The 18,619-nt window shown below is 34.2% G+C and overlaps 2 protein-coding genes across 2 annotated transcripts in view; one reads left to right on the top strand and one right to left on the bottom strand.

Moving 5' to 3' along the window:
- Nucleotides 1-5,540, bottom strand: part of LOC142349487 (serine/arginine-rich splicing factor 7-like) — a 398,530-nt gene extending 392,990 nt beyond the window's left edge. Inside the window, exon 1 of the mRNA XM_075401077.1 lies at nucleotides 5,517-5,540. The gene's annotated coding sequence lies outside the window, so the exon portion shown is untranslated. The remainder of the gene's footprint in view (nucleotides 1-5,516) is intronic.
- Nucleotides 1-18,619, top strand: part of LOC142349738 (uncharacterized) — a 44,802-nt gene that overhangs the window by 14,844 nt on the left and 11,339 nt on the right. The window contains exons 3-6 of the mRNA XM_075401481.1: nucleotides 96-223; nucleotides 7,865-8,036; nucleotides 8,526-8,825; nucleotides 11,095-11,185. Of these exons, the coding sequence (XP_075257596.1) occupies nucleotides 96-223; nucleotides 7,865-8,036; nucleotides 8,526-8,825; nucleotides 11,095-11,185 (691 nt within the window). The remainder of the gene's footprint in view (nucleotides 1-95; nucleotides 224-7,864; nucleotides 8,037-8,525; nucleotides 8,826-11,094; nucleotides 11,186-18,619) is intronic.

The following is an 18,619-nucleotide window of genomic DNA, read 5'->3' as shown; positions in this document are numbered from 1 at the left end:
TCAATCTAAAACAGCAAATATTTTATCAACTGTGCTATGATTTCAACCTGCTGCATAAAATATTGACCTGGTAGTTCTGGTAATATGGTGTTTAGGAACCAGAAAAACCCGTGGAACCGTGTGAGTTGCCAAGAGCGGACAATGGACTTCTGGAACTGAAAGAGTGCAACTTTGCGCAGGGAGTTGGTTCGGGGCACAGTCTCATCAAGTTTTACGCTCCCTGGTTAGCACAATTGTGCCATAAAGTTTACACAGTCGTTATTTAGGAAGATTTTAGATTGGACATTGGAAGAATTTGAAACGTATATAATTTAATGTCCATTTTGCTTAGTTTTCTTTTGAACTGTTGGGTTTCAATTTGTTATTTGCGTATACTTTTAACATAAATTGTTCTCGAAAGAAATTTGAAGCAATTATTGTAAACGCGTGTGCCTGTTGTAAAAAATGTGCTTGACCGTTTTTTCTAGAACATTCTTGCGATTTCAATTCTCGAGTGACTTTTTCAACCTCTTCAGCTTCGCCAGTCGCTCGAGAGCAATTCGTGCGATGTTAGCGGGTTTATTTTACTAAAACTGGGTATTAACAGACGCTAAGTGATAGCTGAGGCTATTATTGAACTTCTCGAGTGTTGCAGCTGCTGGGATAGACCTAATTTAAGGTTAAAAAAATCATTTTTAGGAGTTTTTGCTCTCAAAATGGTACAATTTCTCACTTTTTGTCATTTTTCGAGTTTTTTGTTTGATTAGTCTTGAATTGGAGTATGTCCAAGTTGATACAGATCTTTTGCAAGACAGAATTACTTGTTATGCCCATTTTATGAGCTGTATGTTTTGGTACTACAAACATAAAAACGCATAATAATACTAATGTAGTATATAATGTAATAATATGCATAATTTTAGACATTAGCCTCAGAGACCATAAAGCCTCCTCGAGGAATTGATAATAAGTTACAGCATTATTTCTAATGCCAATGGAATGGTTATTCAACGTTTTAATGTCACGAATTTTACCAATTTTTTACTATAAGGAAAGATACCAATTTTTTGATAAAATTTGTGGTTTAAGTTTTTTAAAAATATTTCTTTTCAATTTTTCTTGACTCAATGGCCAGATTACCGCAATGGCCAGATTTGATATTGTTTTATTGCAAATTTGCTAGGGACAAAGAAATGGTTTTCAACATTTTAATATCACGACTTTTTAATAGCCGCACAGCCATAGCTGGGGCTATTATTGGCCTTCTCTTGGTTTTTTTTTTACAATTCAAAGAATTTGAATTGTATTGGGGCGCTGTCTTTTTTTAAGATCTGTTCACACATTTTCATGATTTCTGAAGTCAAATTGGAGTAGTGATTTTGGTCACGCCGAAACAGGAAGTGGAATGAAAAAGCGAGTGGTTTTGCGGCGTGAAATTTTTTTGCTCTAAATTTAAAGTAGAGTGAGAAAACGGTGTTTGAACGAAAATTCGCTTTCTCGCTAGTGGTTTTTTGTTCACATGCGGCAATTTCACTTTGATTTTTACTGTTTTTTTCGATTTTTTGGATCGGATTTCTACATGGTTTTCCCAATCCATTCATAATCCGATCTAGGTCTAAATTTCTGTTTAGTCAATGAAAATTCTTTGAATTGTACGTCAGGACTTGTCCTGCTATGTTTTTTATTTCGTCATGATTTTTGTTACGACCAGATGACGTCACAGCCACTTTTTGTTCATTCGTTCATGCAATTCCAACTGAATTGCATATGTGACGTCATTTTTCGCTCGAGTTTTTTTGTTCATGCGCGTGATTAAATTTTTGGTCACACTTGACTTACCTCACACTCAAAAATGACTTCCTCACTTTGAAATTGACTTTTATTTACTTTAATTCAAAGAGATAAGGTCAAATGGGTGTGTGTCACTCTAAATGAAGGTTATTTGAGATCAGCTAATAGAGGCAGCAATAATTTATACAGATTTTTAATCAAAATAACAGATCAGCCTTCAATGAAAAGCCAAATTTTTTTGGTCTGTCTTTTTTACTGTTTTTTTTAGACTGCCGATCTACGAATCTATTGCGGCTATTTTCTGGCAATCTTCCAGCTATGTTTTTAATTTTGGGTTTAAATTTGAAATTTTCTAAAAAATTATTGTCATTTTCCTAGTTTATCGATCATTGAGCCAATGAAAACTGCTTAAGGCGAAACGTTAGGTTACTTGATAGCCTTTGGAGACAACGAAAAGGTGCTGAAGATATTAATATTACGAATATAAGCAATAATTCTTTAAAATTTGCAACTGATTTCAAATTGTTTGATTTTAACATTTTCTAAATTTATCGATCTTCAAGGGCCATTAAAACTTTTTCAGGTCTTGCAGATATGTTACTGGACAGATTCCAACGAAGGTTAATTTTGGGAATTTTAGTAGTAGTAGTATTAGTATAAGACTTCAATTACCTTCTGAGGGTATAAACAAGGATGATGATACAAATGGTATAACAAAGATAAAAATGATATAAATTATGTAACAGCTAGAAAAACATTAATTAAACAGAGAATCATGCTATGCAGAAACTACATCTACACCTAAGGTAGCACGTGCAAGATGAGTCTAACTTCCGTAGATCAGAAATTTCAGGAAACCAAGCAGGGAATCCATATAGAAGAACCGATAAAACACATGCCTTGAATAAATTGAATTTAACGCCAGATGGGAGGTTGAACGGAACACTGTGCTTCAAGTAATTGAACGATCGACGAGCTTTTACTTTTTTTGTTTGAATATGAAGACTCCATTTCAACGTTTTGGATACCTCAATTCCCAGATCCGTAATATTATCAAGCGAAGGAATCTCGACATCACCAAGACGTATATTATCCAATGACATTCTTCTAATATGTAAATAACCGCTTTTAGCTGAATTAAAAGACAAATTGTTACAATAAGCCCATAACCGCAATGAGCACAGATCATTTTGAGCACTATTCAAGCGGAATTCGCCATGGCAGAGCAATTTCGTGTCGTCAGCGTAGCAGAAAACTTTTGATACTTTGGGTACGTCAATCATATCAAGAAAAATTAAAAAGAAAAGCGGTCCCAACGCGCTTCACCGAGGAACACCACTAGTAACTGGGAGGCTCTCTGATAAAACACCATCTAAGTTAACACATTGACGTCTAGACGATAAATAAGAATTAATAAGATTCACAAAATTTTCGTCAAAACCAAATTGAATAATTTTCGAAAGCAGCGTGGAGTGGTCCACAGAATCAAAAGCTTTGCTGAAATCTTAATAAGCAACAACTTGTTCCACGTTTCCATCAAAATTCAGATATAACTCATGCAGAAATGTGAGCAATTGCGTAACTGTAGAATGTTTTGTACGAAATCCATGTTGTCTAGGATTCAGCCGATCTTTAATCTTTGGATAAATAAACAGAAATAGAATTTTCTCTAAAACTAAAGATAACCTCGGGAGTATTGAGATAGGCCGATATTTTTCAACGTCCGCTCGAGGTCTTTTTTGTGAATAGGGGTAACATAGGCACATTTCCATTTCTCGGGCCAAAATTGTGAATGAATAATATATGTGAAAACAAGATGGACGAATGGTGCTAATGTATGTGCCGCTTTAATTAAAATAGTCGGCGGTATACCATCAAAAGCAGGAGTCGCGCTACTGGGGACCCTTAGTTAATTTTAATTTCGTCAAGGCTGAACTGAACATCAGATAACTTGATCTCATTGCCGCACACAAGGTCATTCAATCGTATTTCAGTTTTCGGTTGAAAAACTGACTGAAAAAATTTGTTGAAAAGATTTGCTTTTTTGTAGAACTTTTGTTTAGGGAAGAAACTTCTACCATTTAAACTTTTCAACATAGCAAACGCTTCATTTGTATTAATTTGTCCGGATGGGAGCAAAAAATTAGATCCAAAATACTTCCAAGCTTATGAGTAGGCAAATCAATAATTTGTGTAAGCAATAAATCGTTGCATAAAAATTCTAACAATTTTTGCTCGTCAGAATGAGGCGAAGAGATCGACTCCCAACGTACTTTGGTAAAGTTAAAATCACCAAGTAGAGTCCACTGGACAGCTTTGCGTTGATCACAGCTTAGGCTTGCCTCCACATCGGCAAAAACAGTTCGCAATTTGTCTTCTGTAACACCAGGTTTGACATAAAACACCAATAATCGAGGAGGTAGATATGCAAGTATAATGCAGAGAGTAAGAATCTGGTTACTTGAGACAAGAACACAAAATTGCTCACACTTTGAATAATAAATTAAGCTAATAGTACCCAAGAAAGCGTTACTCATTGCTACTAGGATTCCACCATGATGGCCGGCCGTTTGATCTGATCGCAGAACGACTGTATAAGGGTGATCTGCGAAAACTCCATTATCACTGACCGAATCATCAGGCCATGTTTCTGTCAGACAGACAACAGGGTGAAAATAAGCTTAAGAGCTGGCAAAAGTTTAGTCTTCTCTCAATCGATAGAATGCTCTGAACGTTAAGAAGGATGGATTATTTGAGAGGAAATTTGAGAGGAGTATTTTGTCTGTAGTCAATTCTGTTGTTGTACACGACCACGACGAATTTTGTATATGTTCGCAGGATTTTGACTTTCAAGTTGGCGTTTCTGCAATCGCAAATTGTACTGCTGTACTCTCTCAGCTTTAGTTAAGTCTGGTGACACATATACACAATCGAATTTCTCAATATCCCTCAATGCTACTGACTTACGCAGAAACTGATTTCGTTTCATCATTTCTTTAAACTTGAGATGCAATAACTGATTTCCTGTATCACGCTGTGGTTTTCCAATCCATTTACATTGAACATCAGATGACACGAGAGATACATCAATTTGATTTGCAATTTTTTCAACAATATCGTAGCCAGTACAATTCTCAGATGGCTTTGTCTCTTTTACGACTAAATTTAATCTTTTTGCATCTTTACGTGATTCCTCTTGCTGAATTTCAGCAAACAGTGTTGCTCGAGTCTGCTGCTCATTTTTCAAGGAATTCGTAACCGCTTCAAAGTACGATTTTGAATGTTTCAACTGATTAGAAGCACAGCAAAAACCGCAAGTGAAAGGTTGAGAGCAGTCAAAATTAGCGGGCACCAAAACTTTTGTATGTACAGGACAATTCGTAGTCGTGCATGCTATTAATTTTTCAACTAGATCATCGCTGGTGGAACCGATATTGTTACGAGTTCGCGGAGGCATTAAGATTTTATTTAATAAATAGCCTATGGAACCAATACTGGCACCGGCGGCTTAAGTGGATGAAAAGACTGGTCGTGTCTATGGAACCAATACTGGCACCGACGACGCAGAAAAGATACAGCAACAAAAAGTGCCCGTCAAGCTAGGAACGACGGGTCTTTGGAATATAATCCTGTGGAACCAATGCTGGCACCGGCGGATATGTTTTGTTCAAGTCCCTAGCTCAATTTGATCTGAAAATACACAGTTTGTAAATTTGTCCAGACGTCTACTTAATAAGTTTATCACTATTTAATAAGTTTATCACAACAATATAGCAACTGAATTTTTTCAATTTTTATTTTATAATTGTTATTCTCGAGTTTTTCTATTTTCAGTGACCAATAGGCCTCTTTTAAGGCTTGTGCACGGGTAAATGGGCATAATTTAATTCATAATTTTTGGCGTTTAGGGTGAAGTAAAAGCTTCACGAGTTTTAGCAATGATTATGTTTCTGTTTAGTTTGTTCCATTACGTTAGTTTCTCAACTTTTGAGATGAGTGTCTTTTTTGGCTGGCATTGGTCAATTGATCTGCTGGTCATTTAAAGTTATTCTGAGTCTTTCGTTCAATTTTTTGGAATGTATTTCAGGATTTGTCCTTCTGTTTTTTCGTTAGATTTTTTCAAATCTTTTTCGTTAGATACCCTTAGCCGTGTTTAGTAGTCCTACAGTGCTTAGAGTGGTGAAGCTAATGGTGAGGCCGTAATTCACGGATACAAGGTCATGGGTTTTTGAGCCCAAAATTTTGCATTTTTCCCTGTTCTTTCGTTATTTCTTATTTTTGTCGGACCAGTCTAAAATTGTGGTTTCTAAAAGTTGATAGTTCTTTTGCGAGACTTAATTACTTTTTATGTCCTTTTTGTGAGCTATATGATTTAGTATAGTACTTCATACATAAATTTGCCAGTTTATACTGATTTTTATCTTTCTTGTTTTTTGAAAATTTTCATTTGAGTTTTTTCAGCCCTAGGTTTGAAGGAACCTCTTCTAGAGTTTGATAGTAAGTTACTCTATAGTTGCTAGTGGTAATGTAATGGTTTTAAACATTTTATCATCACAATTTTCAGCAGTTTTTTGAAAAATTTAAAGCAATTTTTTAAATGTTTTTGACCTTTATTGTCATTATGTAAGTTCCATCGACAGGGGCCTGGAAACCGCTAGGGTTTGATCGTAGATTACTGCATGGTTGATAGGGTCTATAGAATGGTGTTCAAGCTTTTATTATCACGTATTTTTTCGTGACAAAGTTTGAAAATTTTTTTCAAATGCTCTGAGAATTATGTTCCGACTTTATCAATCTTTATGGGCCAGTGAAAATTTTCCGTGGTTTGAACTTGGGTTACTGGATAATTTCTAAAGACAATGAAAGGTTCTAAAGAGATATCACCAATTTAAACAATATTTGAATATTTTAACAAATTTTTCAATTGGGTTCGAGAAACGGATTTTTTAATGTTTATTTTTGGTGGCGCCAATGAACCCCTTTCAAGGCTTGTGCGTGGGTTAATGAGTATTTTTAAGTGGATAAGTTTTGACTTTTTAAGGTAAAAGCTTCAAGAGATATAGCAATGATTTTTTTCTTTAGTTTGTTTGGTTGTTTTAGTTTTTCAATTTTGGGACTGTTTGCCTTTTTGGCTGCCAATTTTAATTGATACGCTGATTACATGCAGTACTAAGTTTTTCATTATTTAATTCAAATTGTTGGATTTTGTTCATGATTTTTCCTGCTGGTGATTAATTTTTTGGTCGCACGTTACTCACCTCACTCTCAAAAATGACTTAACTCACTCTGAAAATGACTTTTCTTTAATTCAAAGAGATAAGGCCAAGTGAATGTGTGTCACTCTAAATGAAGTTTATTTAAGAGCAGCTAATAGAAGCAGCAATAAGTTGCAGCTTCTTAGTCTAAACTTAACATCTCAGCATTAATGAAAAGAATAATATTTTTTGGTCGGTCTTTATTACTTTCTTATTGAGACTGAAGATCTACGAAGCTATCGCCGCTATTTTCTGGTAATCTGCCAGCTATGTTTCCAAAAATTGAAATCGACTGATTGCTAAAGTGCGTTTTAGGTATAAATTTTTAAATTTTGAGTGGTTGAAAATTTGTTCAAATAACCGCGTAGATTACGTGTGGACTATTGTTTGTCCAATCGGTTTATTTATTACTAATTTTCATCTGTAGACTCTTTTATACTCTGCCGAAATTTTTCTTCGTAATCTAGGCTACTGGGATTACATGACTGAGAGCCGCCTTTTCTTGACGATCTTCAGGCTCTAATTGATTTTTTATACTTTAAATTTGTGTTTCATACATTATTGGAGACAAATTTGCCTGCTGTCTGATATGCTGACTGGTATCTGGTATATGTCAAAAAATCAGATATGATTTTAAATATTTATTGGCATTAAAAACTGATTGTATGGGTTGCGAGTTCAAATTTCGTCCCACATGACAATTTGATTTGTTCATGGCTTGAACTGATGAGAATTTTGCGAACAACTAAAGATTCTGTAAAGAGATGTCTAACTATGGAAGCTAACAATGGAAGCTAAATAGAAAATGCAATATGAAATTCACTTAAAATGCACTTCAGGTGTGGTCATTGTAAGCGGATGGCACCTGCGTGGGCGGAGCTGGCTTCGAATCTGGCCTCTGTGGAAAGCGTACACATTGGCAAGTTGGATTGTACTGTCTACAGGACCGTGTGCAACAAATATGACGTGCATGGATTCCCAACCATCAAGTACATCAAAGATGGCAAGGAGGTTAGTATCTCTCATTTTGGTTTGAGTGTATACATTGAGAAAGATACAAAGTTGAGTTTTAGAAACTCATTGGAATTTTAGCAGTTGTTTTGATCATTTTTGCAATGCGAATATGATTCCTAGCTCTGCACTCTAAAATTGGTGGGCAAAAATATCGCTATCCTAATTTTAAAAAAAGTCCATGGTGCATATCGATTTGTCCATATCAGCGAATACTAAACTGCTGCCTCCTAAATTTTGCACATTCACAGGTGGCTAGCAATTATCTCTGCCTCACTAAATTATCTAAATTTCTCTTTTACAATTTTAAGAAGCTGAACTCAAGTGGCGGAAGCTGACTAATAAAAGTGACTGGACTTTCGAGAGCTATTCTTCCGACGTTAATCGGCTATGTTTTTAATTAGTAAATAAATTGACTAGTCTCACATATTATTTGGTCACACAAAAAAATCATTAAAACAACTTCAAAAAATGAGTTGAATGTTTCAGGTCGAGAAGTACATTGGCGGCAGAGACGTGACATCGTTGACAAATTACCTCAACAATAAAGTCAATGGAACCGAGATACCCTCTAAGACCCCAGAGACTGAAAGAAGCTGTTCAAAAGTGAGCCCAACCAAACATGGAATGTGGGAGGCCGTGGACTGTAACTTCAAACACCATATCAGTCACGCGGATGTATTTGTCATGTTCTACGCTCCCTGGTGTGGCCATTGTAAGAAACTGATGCCTACGTGGGAGAAATTGGCCGAAAACTATTTGCATTATGTGTCCATCAGGATCACAAGAGTAAGTTATGCCGAAAGTTGTCGGATATTAATGGTCGGTATTTTTATGGAATCTGTGGATTCTGTATCGGGATCCGTCGGAATCTCGGACTTGTTTGGAAAGTTTACTACAAGTTGTTCATCAATGTGCTATTCGGGGTTCTTGAATATGTGAAGGGGAATTACGTTGAATAAGTTAACGGGAAATGTTTTCTCAACAACGCCGTAGTAGCTTGGGCTTGATTATTGTTCCGACCTTTTTTTCGGGGGTTAACTCGGTTCTTTTTGTTCAGTCAATTTTGTTCAATCGATATATTTAGCGTGAATTGTGAGTGGTATCATTAGAAAGCCAGTCAGTCACGCTTAGAACATATAATTAAAGAGTTCAAATTTTGTCTTTTTCCATGAGTTATCGGGGTTAAGTTTTAGTGAACATTGGCTGATTTGCACTATTTGTCCACTTTTTAATTGCTCTCAAACGAAGTTTGTAGCAATTATATTAGTCATGTCGGTCTTTTTTAATGCGATTTTCCGCTTGACCGATTTTTCGTCTGACGCTTTAGACTTTTCGTCCTCAAAATTGGGATAAACAGGTAGCGCCCAGCGGGCATTAAGTGCGCTTAGAGCCTTTGAGCTCCGTTTCAGCTCAAACTGTTTTGGAGACTTAGACTTATACTTTAGTATAAGGCGTGGAGGGGTTTTTAGAGGTTGATACACCCCCCCCCCCCCCCCCCTGTTGACCCCCCACCCCCACTATTGCCTCCACCCCCCACCGCGTTGTTGCCCCCCAACCTAGTGTTGCGCCCTCATCAGCCCCCGGTGCACCCCCCCCCCCCCCCGTGGCTAGCTACTGACGAAGCCAACCGCTCGCCGGTCGTTTGAGAGCATTTCGCCCGACGTTAGTCGGTTATGTTTAACGTTTTTGCTCAAACTTCGTTTTATTTTGCCAAAATAAATCGAATTGTGCTCAATGACCATATGGTTTTATTTTATTACGATTAGACAGTGGTATTGAATCTTTTGGTTTGGTATTTTTGTAAAATTTTTTCGTAATTTAACTGTTAAATTTCTCTCTGAAAAAGCAGCACCAAATCAGCTAAAACGATCATACTTTCAGGCGAACTGCCCTTAAAATTGATCAAGCATTCTTATAAACTCGAATGAGTGCTAGATGAAACCCTACTATATAGCAAAATTATATGGAACAGCAGTTTTTACAGTTTTTGGAGATTTAAGTCGATATAATCCAATTTTGTTCCTATTTGGTTGGCATTTTTGATTTAAATTTTTGTTTATTTTTGGGTTAATTACGTATTTGTATTAGCCATGAATCAATAGTCTGAATATCATAGATTGCATCGTGGCTGTCTACAATCCAATGGGTTAGAAGTATATTGGATGCCGTATTTTAAGATTTGTTCACATTTTTTCGACTTGTCATCTTTGATGTTTTTCTTAGTTATGCAAAGTTGATGTATTTTTTTCTGAGAAAGGGTATTGTGAATTTCATCGACAGGATGTGATTTGGTTTTTGATCTTTTTATCATCACTCGTTATCGTCGAAAAATCAGTTTAAAGTTATCTGTTTATTTTCAGGTATGTAGGGTGATTCGTTTACGATCAAAAGCTGCAAAAATCGTAAAAGTTTGTTAATGTCATTAGCCAGTTCTTTTCTTATGGGTTGAATAGAAATAGAAATTGAATTCAAAATCTTTTGAATTTTTTGTTGTTTGGCAAAATTAGGCGTATAATTGATAAAATTGCCTCTTTTTTCTGCGTTTTAGCTGGATTTACTTTTTGCCGGATGTTTCGCGCACATTTTGTGCATGCTAGTGAACTAAAAAAAATAACCTAATTTTTATGCAGGGCTGTCCATTTTGAGAATCCATCAAATATCACAGAATCCATTACTCTTTATTTTTTAAGTTTTGTATATCTACTTCATTTGCAGATAGTTAAGCCAAGATGGTCTGGAACATTATGTGCAAACGCACGTTACGGTCCCTCCTTATTTATTTTTTCAGAAAGCGTCTAGATAATCTGACGTTGTATTTGGAAGTTATGCGAAAGTTAACCATAATATAACCAGGTTTTATGACTTTCTGAAATCGTGATTGGGACCGACAATACTATTGGCCAAAAAGCACAGCACGTATAAAAGAGGTTTCTCTAATATTCTAAGACGGCTTGAGCATGAGGAAAAATGGGAAAGTGTTTAAAATTTATATAGATGAACTAAAAAGCTGTAATGGAATGATTACGTGGATCGCTAAATGAATATTTGTTTTTAGATCGATTGTACCAACAACAAGGAGTCTTGTGCCAAATACAAGGTCAAAGGGTTCCCAACTCTAATGTACTTCAGGAAGGGTAAAGATGTAAGTAGCTGGACTTCATTTCTATAGTATTAATACTAGTAAAAAGCTTCAATTATATAGGTATATAACAGAAGAAAAATAGATTGAAGAGATTAGAAAGTTGAACCACGAAAGCCGATCGTAAGAAAAATGTCGGCTATTTGAGATGCGCTGTGCAAATAGTACAGCTACATCTAATAAATCAATGATGTGTATTACAGGCGAAACATTTCGAGGTAGATACGCCGTTAATTAGTGAATTATCATCTGACCAGAAAAATAGCACGGAAGAAGTTACACTAATCAAAACGTCGGCTGTCTCATATTGATCTCTCAACTAGAAAATAAGTAGAAAATACGCATTTTTTCTCGGAGACTTTCTCTTCATTGTTATATAACTAAGCGTCACACATTCTGGGCTTTCAAAATAAACTTTTATTGTAGCTGCGAAGCTGTAAGCTGAGTGGAGCTATATTGCGATGCTCTTGATTTTACGACTTGAAGAGAGGAGTATTGGTTTTTAGGACTCGAAGAGGAGTATTGGTTTTCTTGAGGTTTTTTACGACTCGAAGAGGAGTATTGGTTTTCTTAAGGTTTTTTTTTTTTTTACCGGAAGTACTATTCGTTCAGACGATGTTTTGACCTAAAAGCGAAAGCGAGTAAAATTGCAGTGTGAACTAATTTTTTCTGAGCGAGAGAAGTTTTTTGATCATGCGCTGCGTTTAGTGAATGACTTTTTGACATTGAAAAGTAGGTTTGACTGAATGGCACATATAGATAACCGTTTTTAGCCGTTTTTTCGTCTAAGTGGCCTAGTTTTTTTTGCTTGTAATTTGGTTTTTTGTAGAAATATTTTTTAATCGATGCTATGTTGAAATGTAAACCCCGGAAATTGATAGCACAGTATTTTGCATATCCTGAAATTGCGTTTCAAATGCGAAATTGGCACATATTTCTTGATTTTTTAGTTAATTTTTGGTTTTTTTTCTATTAATTTCTTCATTTTTGGAACTTTTAGCTGTTTTTTGTCAAAAATCAGTTAATATGGCAACTTCCTTTTGATAATTCATATACTCAATGCCTCTTTCTACCTCGATGTAATTTTGTTTCATAAAATTGTACATTTGCTAATCCGATTTTCGTAGTTTTTTTGCCTATTTTTTTTCAGTTTTTTGTATTTTGCTTTTAATTACTAGAAATAGTATTTTGGGGAACATGTGGGACTTTAATTTCGTTTCAATAAAAATTCAATAATTTTTTGGTGTTAAGTTTTTGAAAAAACAGACATTGTTTTCATAAATGCAGTCTTAAATATTTTTTGACCACTTTTTTGCAAAATGTTTCATTGTTTCGCATGTCTGAATTCTGCTTTTTCTTGTTTTATTCTCTTCAGCAAGTTGGATTTTTGTCTCGAATGACTCGTTGTCTTTTCTATGTCTCGAATGCTGATCAATGAAATGTACTCGTTTTTCTTGATTTTTTTAAATTTGATTTTTAACTTTCAAAAATCAAGAATTGGTCTTTTTGTTACGGTGTTCCTAACATTGTGTCCATATTCTTCACATTCTCGTTTGTATCGTTCTAGTTTTGTCCTGGCACCTACTTTTATATTCGTTATATTGATTTTTTCAGTTGTTAAAAAATTGAATGAATTCAGCTTTTTATAAGATCTTGGTTTCTTCGGTTTGCATTTGATATAGTTCAAAATAAGGCACTACTGGGAGTTTGCTAGAAAGTCTTTTCGAACATTTCTATTTATTACTATTCATTGCAATTTTCTTCTGGGCTTGGTATTGTTATTAGACGATTTTCTGCCTTTGAATATTATTCTGTTGCTTTTGTTTTTCTATGATTAATTTAATTCTTGAATTAGTATGAAATCGTGTTGTATAGCATATATACAACAAGGAAGAGTCATGTATTATTTTTGTCTTAATTGCCGTGATTAGAAATCTAATTGTAGTGATTCTCTGATTCTTAAGTTTGAGAACTCTTTTTTGAATAATTTTGACTTTCCTGTCTTTTTTGAAAAGTTTTTATCTGCCGTTTGCTTTCGCGACCTTTTTGAGATTAGAATCAATAATTATCTGAGGGCAATTGATGGCCCTGTCAGCTTTGTCAGGCTATCAGTTTTTCGACCATCCTAAAAATTTCAGACTTTTTTTAACGTTACCAAACGTTTTCAATAATAAAATTTTGCTGCATTTTCTTTCTCTTGGTGATATTGGTTTAAATTTCACCGATTTTTATATCAGACCCGGGGAGGTACTGAGTTAATGGTTTAATACAAAAGGTAATGGCTTCAGCTTTTTATGAAGTTTTGGTGCTTCGAGTCGCTTCCGGAATTCTTCCGGCTATGTTTTTTTTTTACAGGAAGCATATTTGTTATCGCGGCATTTTGACCTAAAAGCGAAACTGAGAAAAGCTGTCTCGGTGAACAGATTTTCGCTAAGCGAGAGAAGTTTTTTTGATCATGCGCTTCGTTTAGTGGATGACTTTTTGACTTTGAAAAGTAGTTTTTGACTGAATGGCACATATAGATAACCGTTTTTAGCCGTTTTTTGGACTAAATGGCCCAATTTTTTTGCTTTTAATTTGGTTTCATATAGAAATAAAGTTTATTCGATACTATATTGAAATGTCAACCTCTGATATTGATACCACAGTGTTTTGCAGAGCCTGAAAATGCGTTTCAAATTGAAAATTGGCACATATTTCTTGATTTTTTAGTTAATTCTTGGCTTTTTTTTCTATTAATTTCTTCGTTTTTAGATCTTTTAACCGTCTTTTTATCAAGAATCAGTTAATATGGCAACTTCTCTTTGATAATTCATATACTCAACGCGTCTTTCTACCTCGATGTAATTTTGTTTTATAAAATTTACATATGCTAATCCGATTTTGGTAGTTTTTTCCGATTTTCGTCAGTTTTTCTGTTTGTTTTTTTTTTTGGTTGTAATTGCTAGAAATAGTCTTTTTGTGCAACATGAGGGACTTTAATTTCTTTTCAATAAAACTTCAATCATTTTTTTAGCGTTAGGTTTTTGAAAAACATTTAAAACTTTTTCATAAATGCTGGCTTAAAAGTGTTTTGACCATTTTTTTGCAAAATGTTTCAATTTTTCGTATTTTTGAGTTCTGCTTTTTCCTGTTTTTTGTTCTCTTCAGGAGAATAAATCTTTGTATTGGATGATTAGTTATCTTTTATATGTCTTGAAAGCTGAACAATGAAATGTATTCGTTTTTCTTGAATTTTTTATTGATTTAAAAATCAAGAATGTGTTTTTGTTACGGTGTTCCTTACATTGTGCCCATATTCTTCACATTCTAGTTATTATCTTTCTATCTTTGTCGTGGCACCTACATTTATTTTAGGTGTATTGATTTTTTCAGTTGTTAAAAATGAATGATTTTGGTCAAAAAATGTTTTTTAGAATTTGGTCATTTCTTTGGTTTGCATTTGATTGCATTCAACATAAGGCAGTACTGAGAGTTTGATAGCAAGCCTTTTCCGCAATTTCCACATAAGACTATGCTGCAACTTTGTTCCGGCCTTGGTATTAAATCAAAAGATTTTTTGCCTTTGAATATTCTTCTGCTGCTTATGTCTTTTCTATGATCAATTTAATTTTTGAATTAGAATGAAATCATGTTGTTTAGCATTTGAACAACAAGGAACAAGTGTGTTGTTTTTTGTCTTAATCGCAGTGATTAGAAGTGTAATTATAGTTGTTTTCTGATTCTTAAATTTGAGCTTTCTTTTTTGAAAAGATTTTACTTAGTTTCTAAGATTTTTATCTGCCGTTTGCTTTCGCGATCTTTTTCAGATTAAAATCATGAATTATTTGAGGGCAGTTGATAGCCTTGTCAGCTTTTTCAGTCTATCACTTTCTTGACCGCTTCAGAAGGTAGTGGCTTCCGCTGAAATTACGGTTTTGTTAGTGAAGTTTTGATGCTTCGAGTCTCTGCCGGAATTCTTCCGGCTATGTTCTTAAGGTTTTTTTTACAGGAAGTAGATTTGTTCACGCGGCATTTTGACCTAAAAGCAAAAATGAGAAAAGCTGTCTTGGTGAACAGATTTTCGCTAAGCGAGAGAAGTTTTTTGATCATGCGCTTCGTTTAGTGAATGACTTTTTGACTTTGAAAAGTAGTTTTTGACTGAAGGGTACATATAGATAACCGTTTTTAGCCATTTTTTGGACTAAGTGGCCCAATTTTTTTGCTTTCAATTTGGTTTCTCATAGAAATAAAGTTTATTCGATACTATATTGAAATGTCAACCTCAGAAATTGATTCCACAGTGTTTTGCAGAGCCTGAAAATGCGTTTCAAGTTGAAAATTGGCACATATTTCTTGATTTAGTTAATTCTCGGCTTTTTTCTATTAATTTCTTCATTTTTGTATCTTTTAACCGTCTTTTTGTCAAAAATCAGTTAATATGGCAACTTCTCTTTGATAATTCATATACTCAACGCCTCTTTCTACCTCGATGTAATTTTGTTTTGTAAAATTTACATATGCTAATCCGATTTTGGTAGTTTTTTCCGATTTTCGTCAGTTTTTCTGTTTGTTTTTTTTGGTTGTAATTGCTAGAAATAGTCTTTTTGTGCAACATGAGGGACTTTAATTTCTTTTCAATAAAACTTCAATCATTTTTTTGGCGTTAGGTTTTTGGAAAACAGTTAAAACTTTTTCATAAATGCAGTCTTAAAAGTTTTTTGACCATTTTGTTTGCAAAATGTTTCAATTTTTCGTGTTTAAGAATTCTGCTTTTTCCTACTTTTTGTTCTCTTTAGGAGAATAGATCTTTCTATCGGATGATTTATTATCTTTTATGTCTTGACTCCTGAACAATGAAATGTATTCGTTTTTCTTGAATTTTTTTGATTTTTAACTTTCAGAAATCAAGAATGTGTTTGTTACGGTGTTCCTTACATTGTGCCCATATTGCATTTGGTTTCATTCAACATAAGGCAGTACTGAGAGTTTGATAGCAAGCCTTTTCCACAATTTCCACTTAAGACTATTTACTGCAATTTTCTTCCGGCCTTGGTATTAAGTTAAACGATTTTTTGCCTCTGAATATTCTTCTGCTGCTTATGTCTGTTCTATGATCAATTTAATTTTTGAATTAGTATGCAATCATATTGTCTAGCATATGTACAACAAGGGACAAGTGTGTTGTTTTTTGTCTTAATTGCAGTGATTAGAAGTGTAACTATAGGAGTTTTCTGATTCTTAAATTTGAGCTTTCTGTTTTGAAAATATTTAACTTACTTTCTAAGATTATTATCTGCCGTTTGCTTTTGCGATCTTTTCAGATTAGAATCATGAATTATTTGAGGGCTTTTGATAACCTTGTCAGCTTTTTCAGGCTATCAGGTTTTTGACCACCTTAATTATTTTGGATTTTTTAACGTTACCAAACGTTTTCAATAATATAAAATTTTGCTTCATTTTGTTTCTCTTGTTGACAGTGGTTTAAGTCTCACCAATTTTTAGAGCAGACCTGGAGAGGTAGTGAGTTAACGGTTTAATACAGAAGGTAGTGGCTTCCGCTGCAATTACGGTTTTGCTAGTGAGTTTTTGACGCTTCGAGTCGCTTCTGGAATTCTTCCGGCTATTTTTTTTTACCGGACGTACTATTTATTCAGAAAGCGTTTTGACCTAAAAGCGAAATTGTAAAATTGTATGTGAACTAATTTTCTCTGAGCAGAAAAGTTTTGTCTTTTAAATTTGTCTTTTTTCAATTCATTTCTTCAATTTTGGATCTTAAAGCGGATTTTTTTTCAAAAATTAATGCTAATGGCGACTTAACTTTGATAATTTCATGCATTGAATGCATCTTTAAAGCGTGAAGTATCATTGTTTTTTAGAATTGTACACATGCTTGCCCGATTTTGGTTGTTGTTTTGTCCAATTTTTTATTTTCGTTTTTCTTAGAGCGTAATCTAGTAATTAAATCCAAAAAAAACGAAAATAAAAATTGGACAAAAAACTACCAAAATCGGGGAAGCTTGTGTACAATTCTAAAAAAACAGTAATACTTCACGCTATAAAGATGCATTCAATGCATGAAATTATCAAAGTTAAGTCGCCATATGCATTGTTTTTTGAAAAACAAATCCGCTTTAATATCCAAAATTGAAGAAATGAATCGAAAAAAGACGAATTTGAATTAAAAATTGGGAAATATGTGCTCATTTTGAATTTAAAAAGCCTTATCAGTCTCTCAAAAACACTGTGGTATCAATTTCAGAGGTTCACATGTTAATGCAGCTTCTATTAAAAACTATTTCTACAAAAAAAAACTATCTTTTTGCTGAGAGCAATAGTTTTAATCAGCTCTGCTTCTTTATCTGTTGTTAAAAAAATAAGAATCTAAACCTTTTTCTGGCATATTTTGTTTGCAATTCATTTCTTTTGACATAATGCGGCTCAGAGTTTGCTTGAAATACCGTTTAAAAATTTTTGCTGGTATTTACTTACTTAATTAATGTGTAAATTTTTCAACTCTTTTGCTGATTTTCAAGTCTGCGATTTTTGGACCATTGTATCGTTTAATTGAATTTGTTGTCAATTGAAATATTGGCCTTTTTTTACTACAAAGGATACACTTTTCTTTTGCTACAAAGTTGTCTCTTTCTATGCAATTTTACACAATTTGAGAAATTTTTCGTATTTCTTTTTATTCAAAAGTAGAGATGTTTGTCAGCTCGTTAAGGCTTGGTTCATATTTTTTGTTTGGATAACAAGTTATCATAGCATGAAACAACGTTTTTGGTTTTTATGCGTCCTTGTAATACATGAAAAATGATTTGAACTTGCTAAATTTGTTTTTTTGCTGAAATTTTCTGTCGTTGCTTGACTTAAGATAGTTGTTTTTTTTCCTCTGCATTGATGCTTTCTGCATGGAGACATTAGCTATCTGAAAAACCAGTTTTTGCGGTGGATACGATTTCGAGTCGTTTCCGGAATTCTTTCGGCTCTTTTTTGTTCCGTTGTCTGATGCTCTTTTTCATTTTACATTTTGCTCTAGAACATTTTGTCGCTGGACGTTTTCACTCTTTTTCACGCTTGATTTCTTGGTTTTTTGCGTGACCTAAATTGCGAGCATTCAGAATTTATGTCTGTTGCTAAAACAAAGTTGTTTTTACTATAAGAGAGCATAAGGGACGTGTAGGCTAGTGGTTAATGCAGCGGGTTATTACGCCGGAGTTCGAACCTCTGCTCCGTAAAAAGTTTTTGCACCCAAAATTGTTCTCAAATGTACACCTCCTTTGAATAAAAACTGGCGACGATAACTTGATTCCAAATCTGTTTCTATCTGTATTTTACGGCACACAAGTCTATTCTATCATTCTATCACAGCTATTCGGGCAATCTGCCGGCTATGTTTTTTAATTTTGAGTTAATCAAAAAGTTTGACGAAATTTTATTGTGCACTGTCGCTTTTAAA

This window comes from Convolutriloba macropyga, chromosome 11 (genome assembly GCF_964194025.1).
Source record: "Convolutriloba macropyga chromosome 11, txConMacr16.3, whole genome shotgun sequence".
Taxonomy (NCBI): Eukaryota; Metazoa; Xenacoelomorpha; order Acoela; family Convolutidae; genus Convolutriloba; species Convolutriloba macropyga.
Note: the sequence above shows the minus strand (reverse complement) of the source record. Positions and strands in the feature narration are given on the sequence as shown.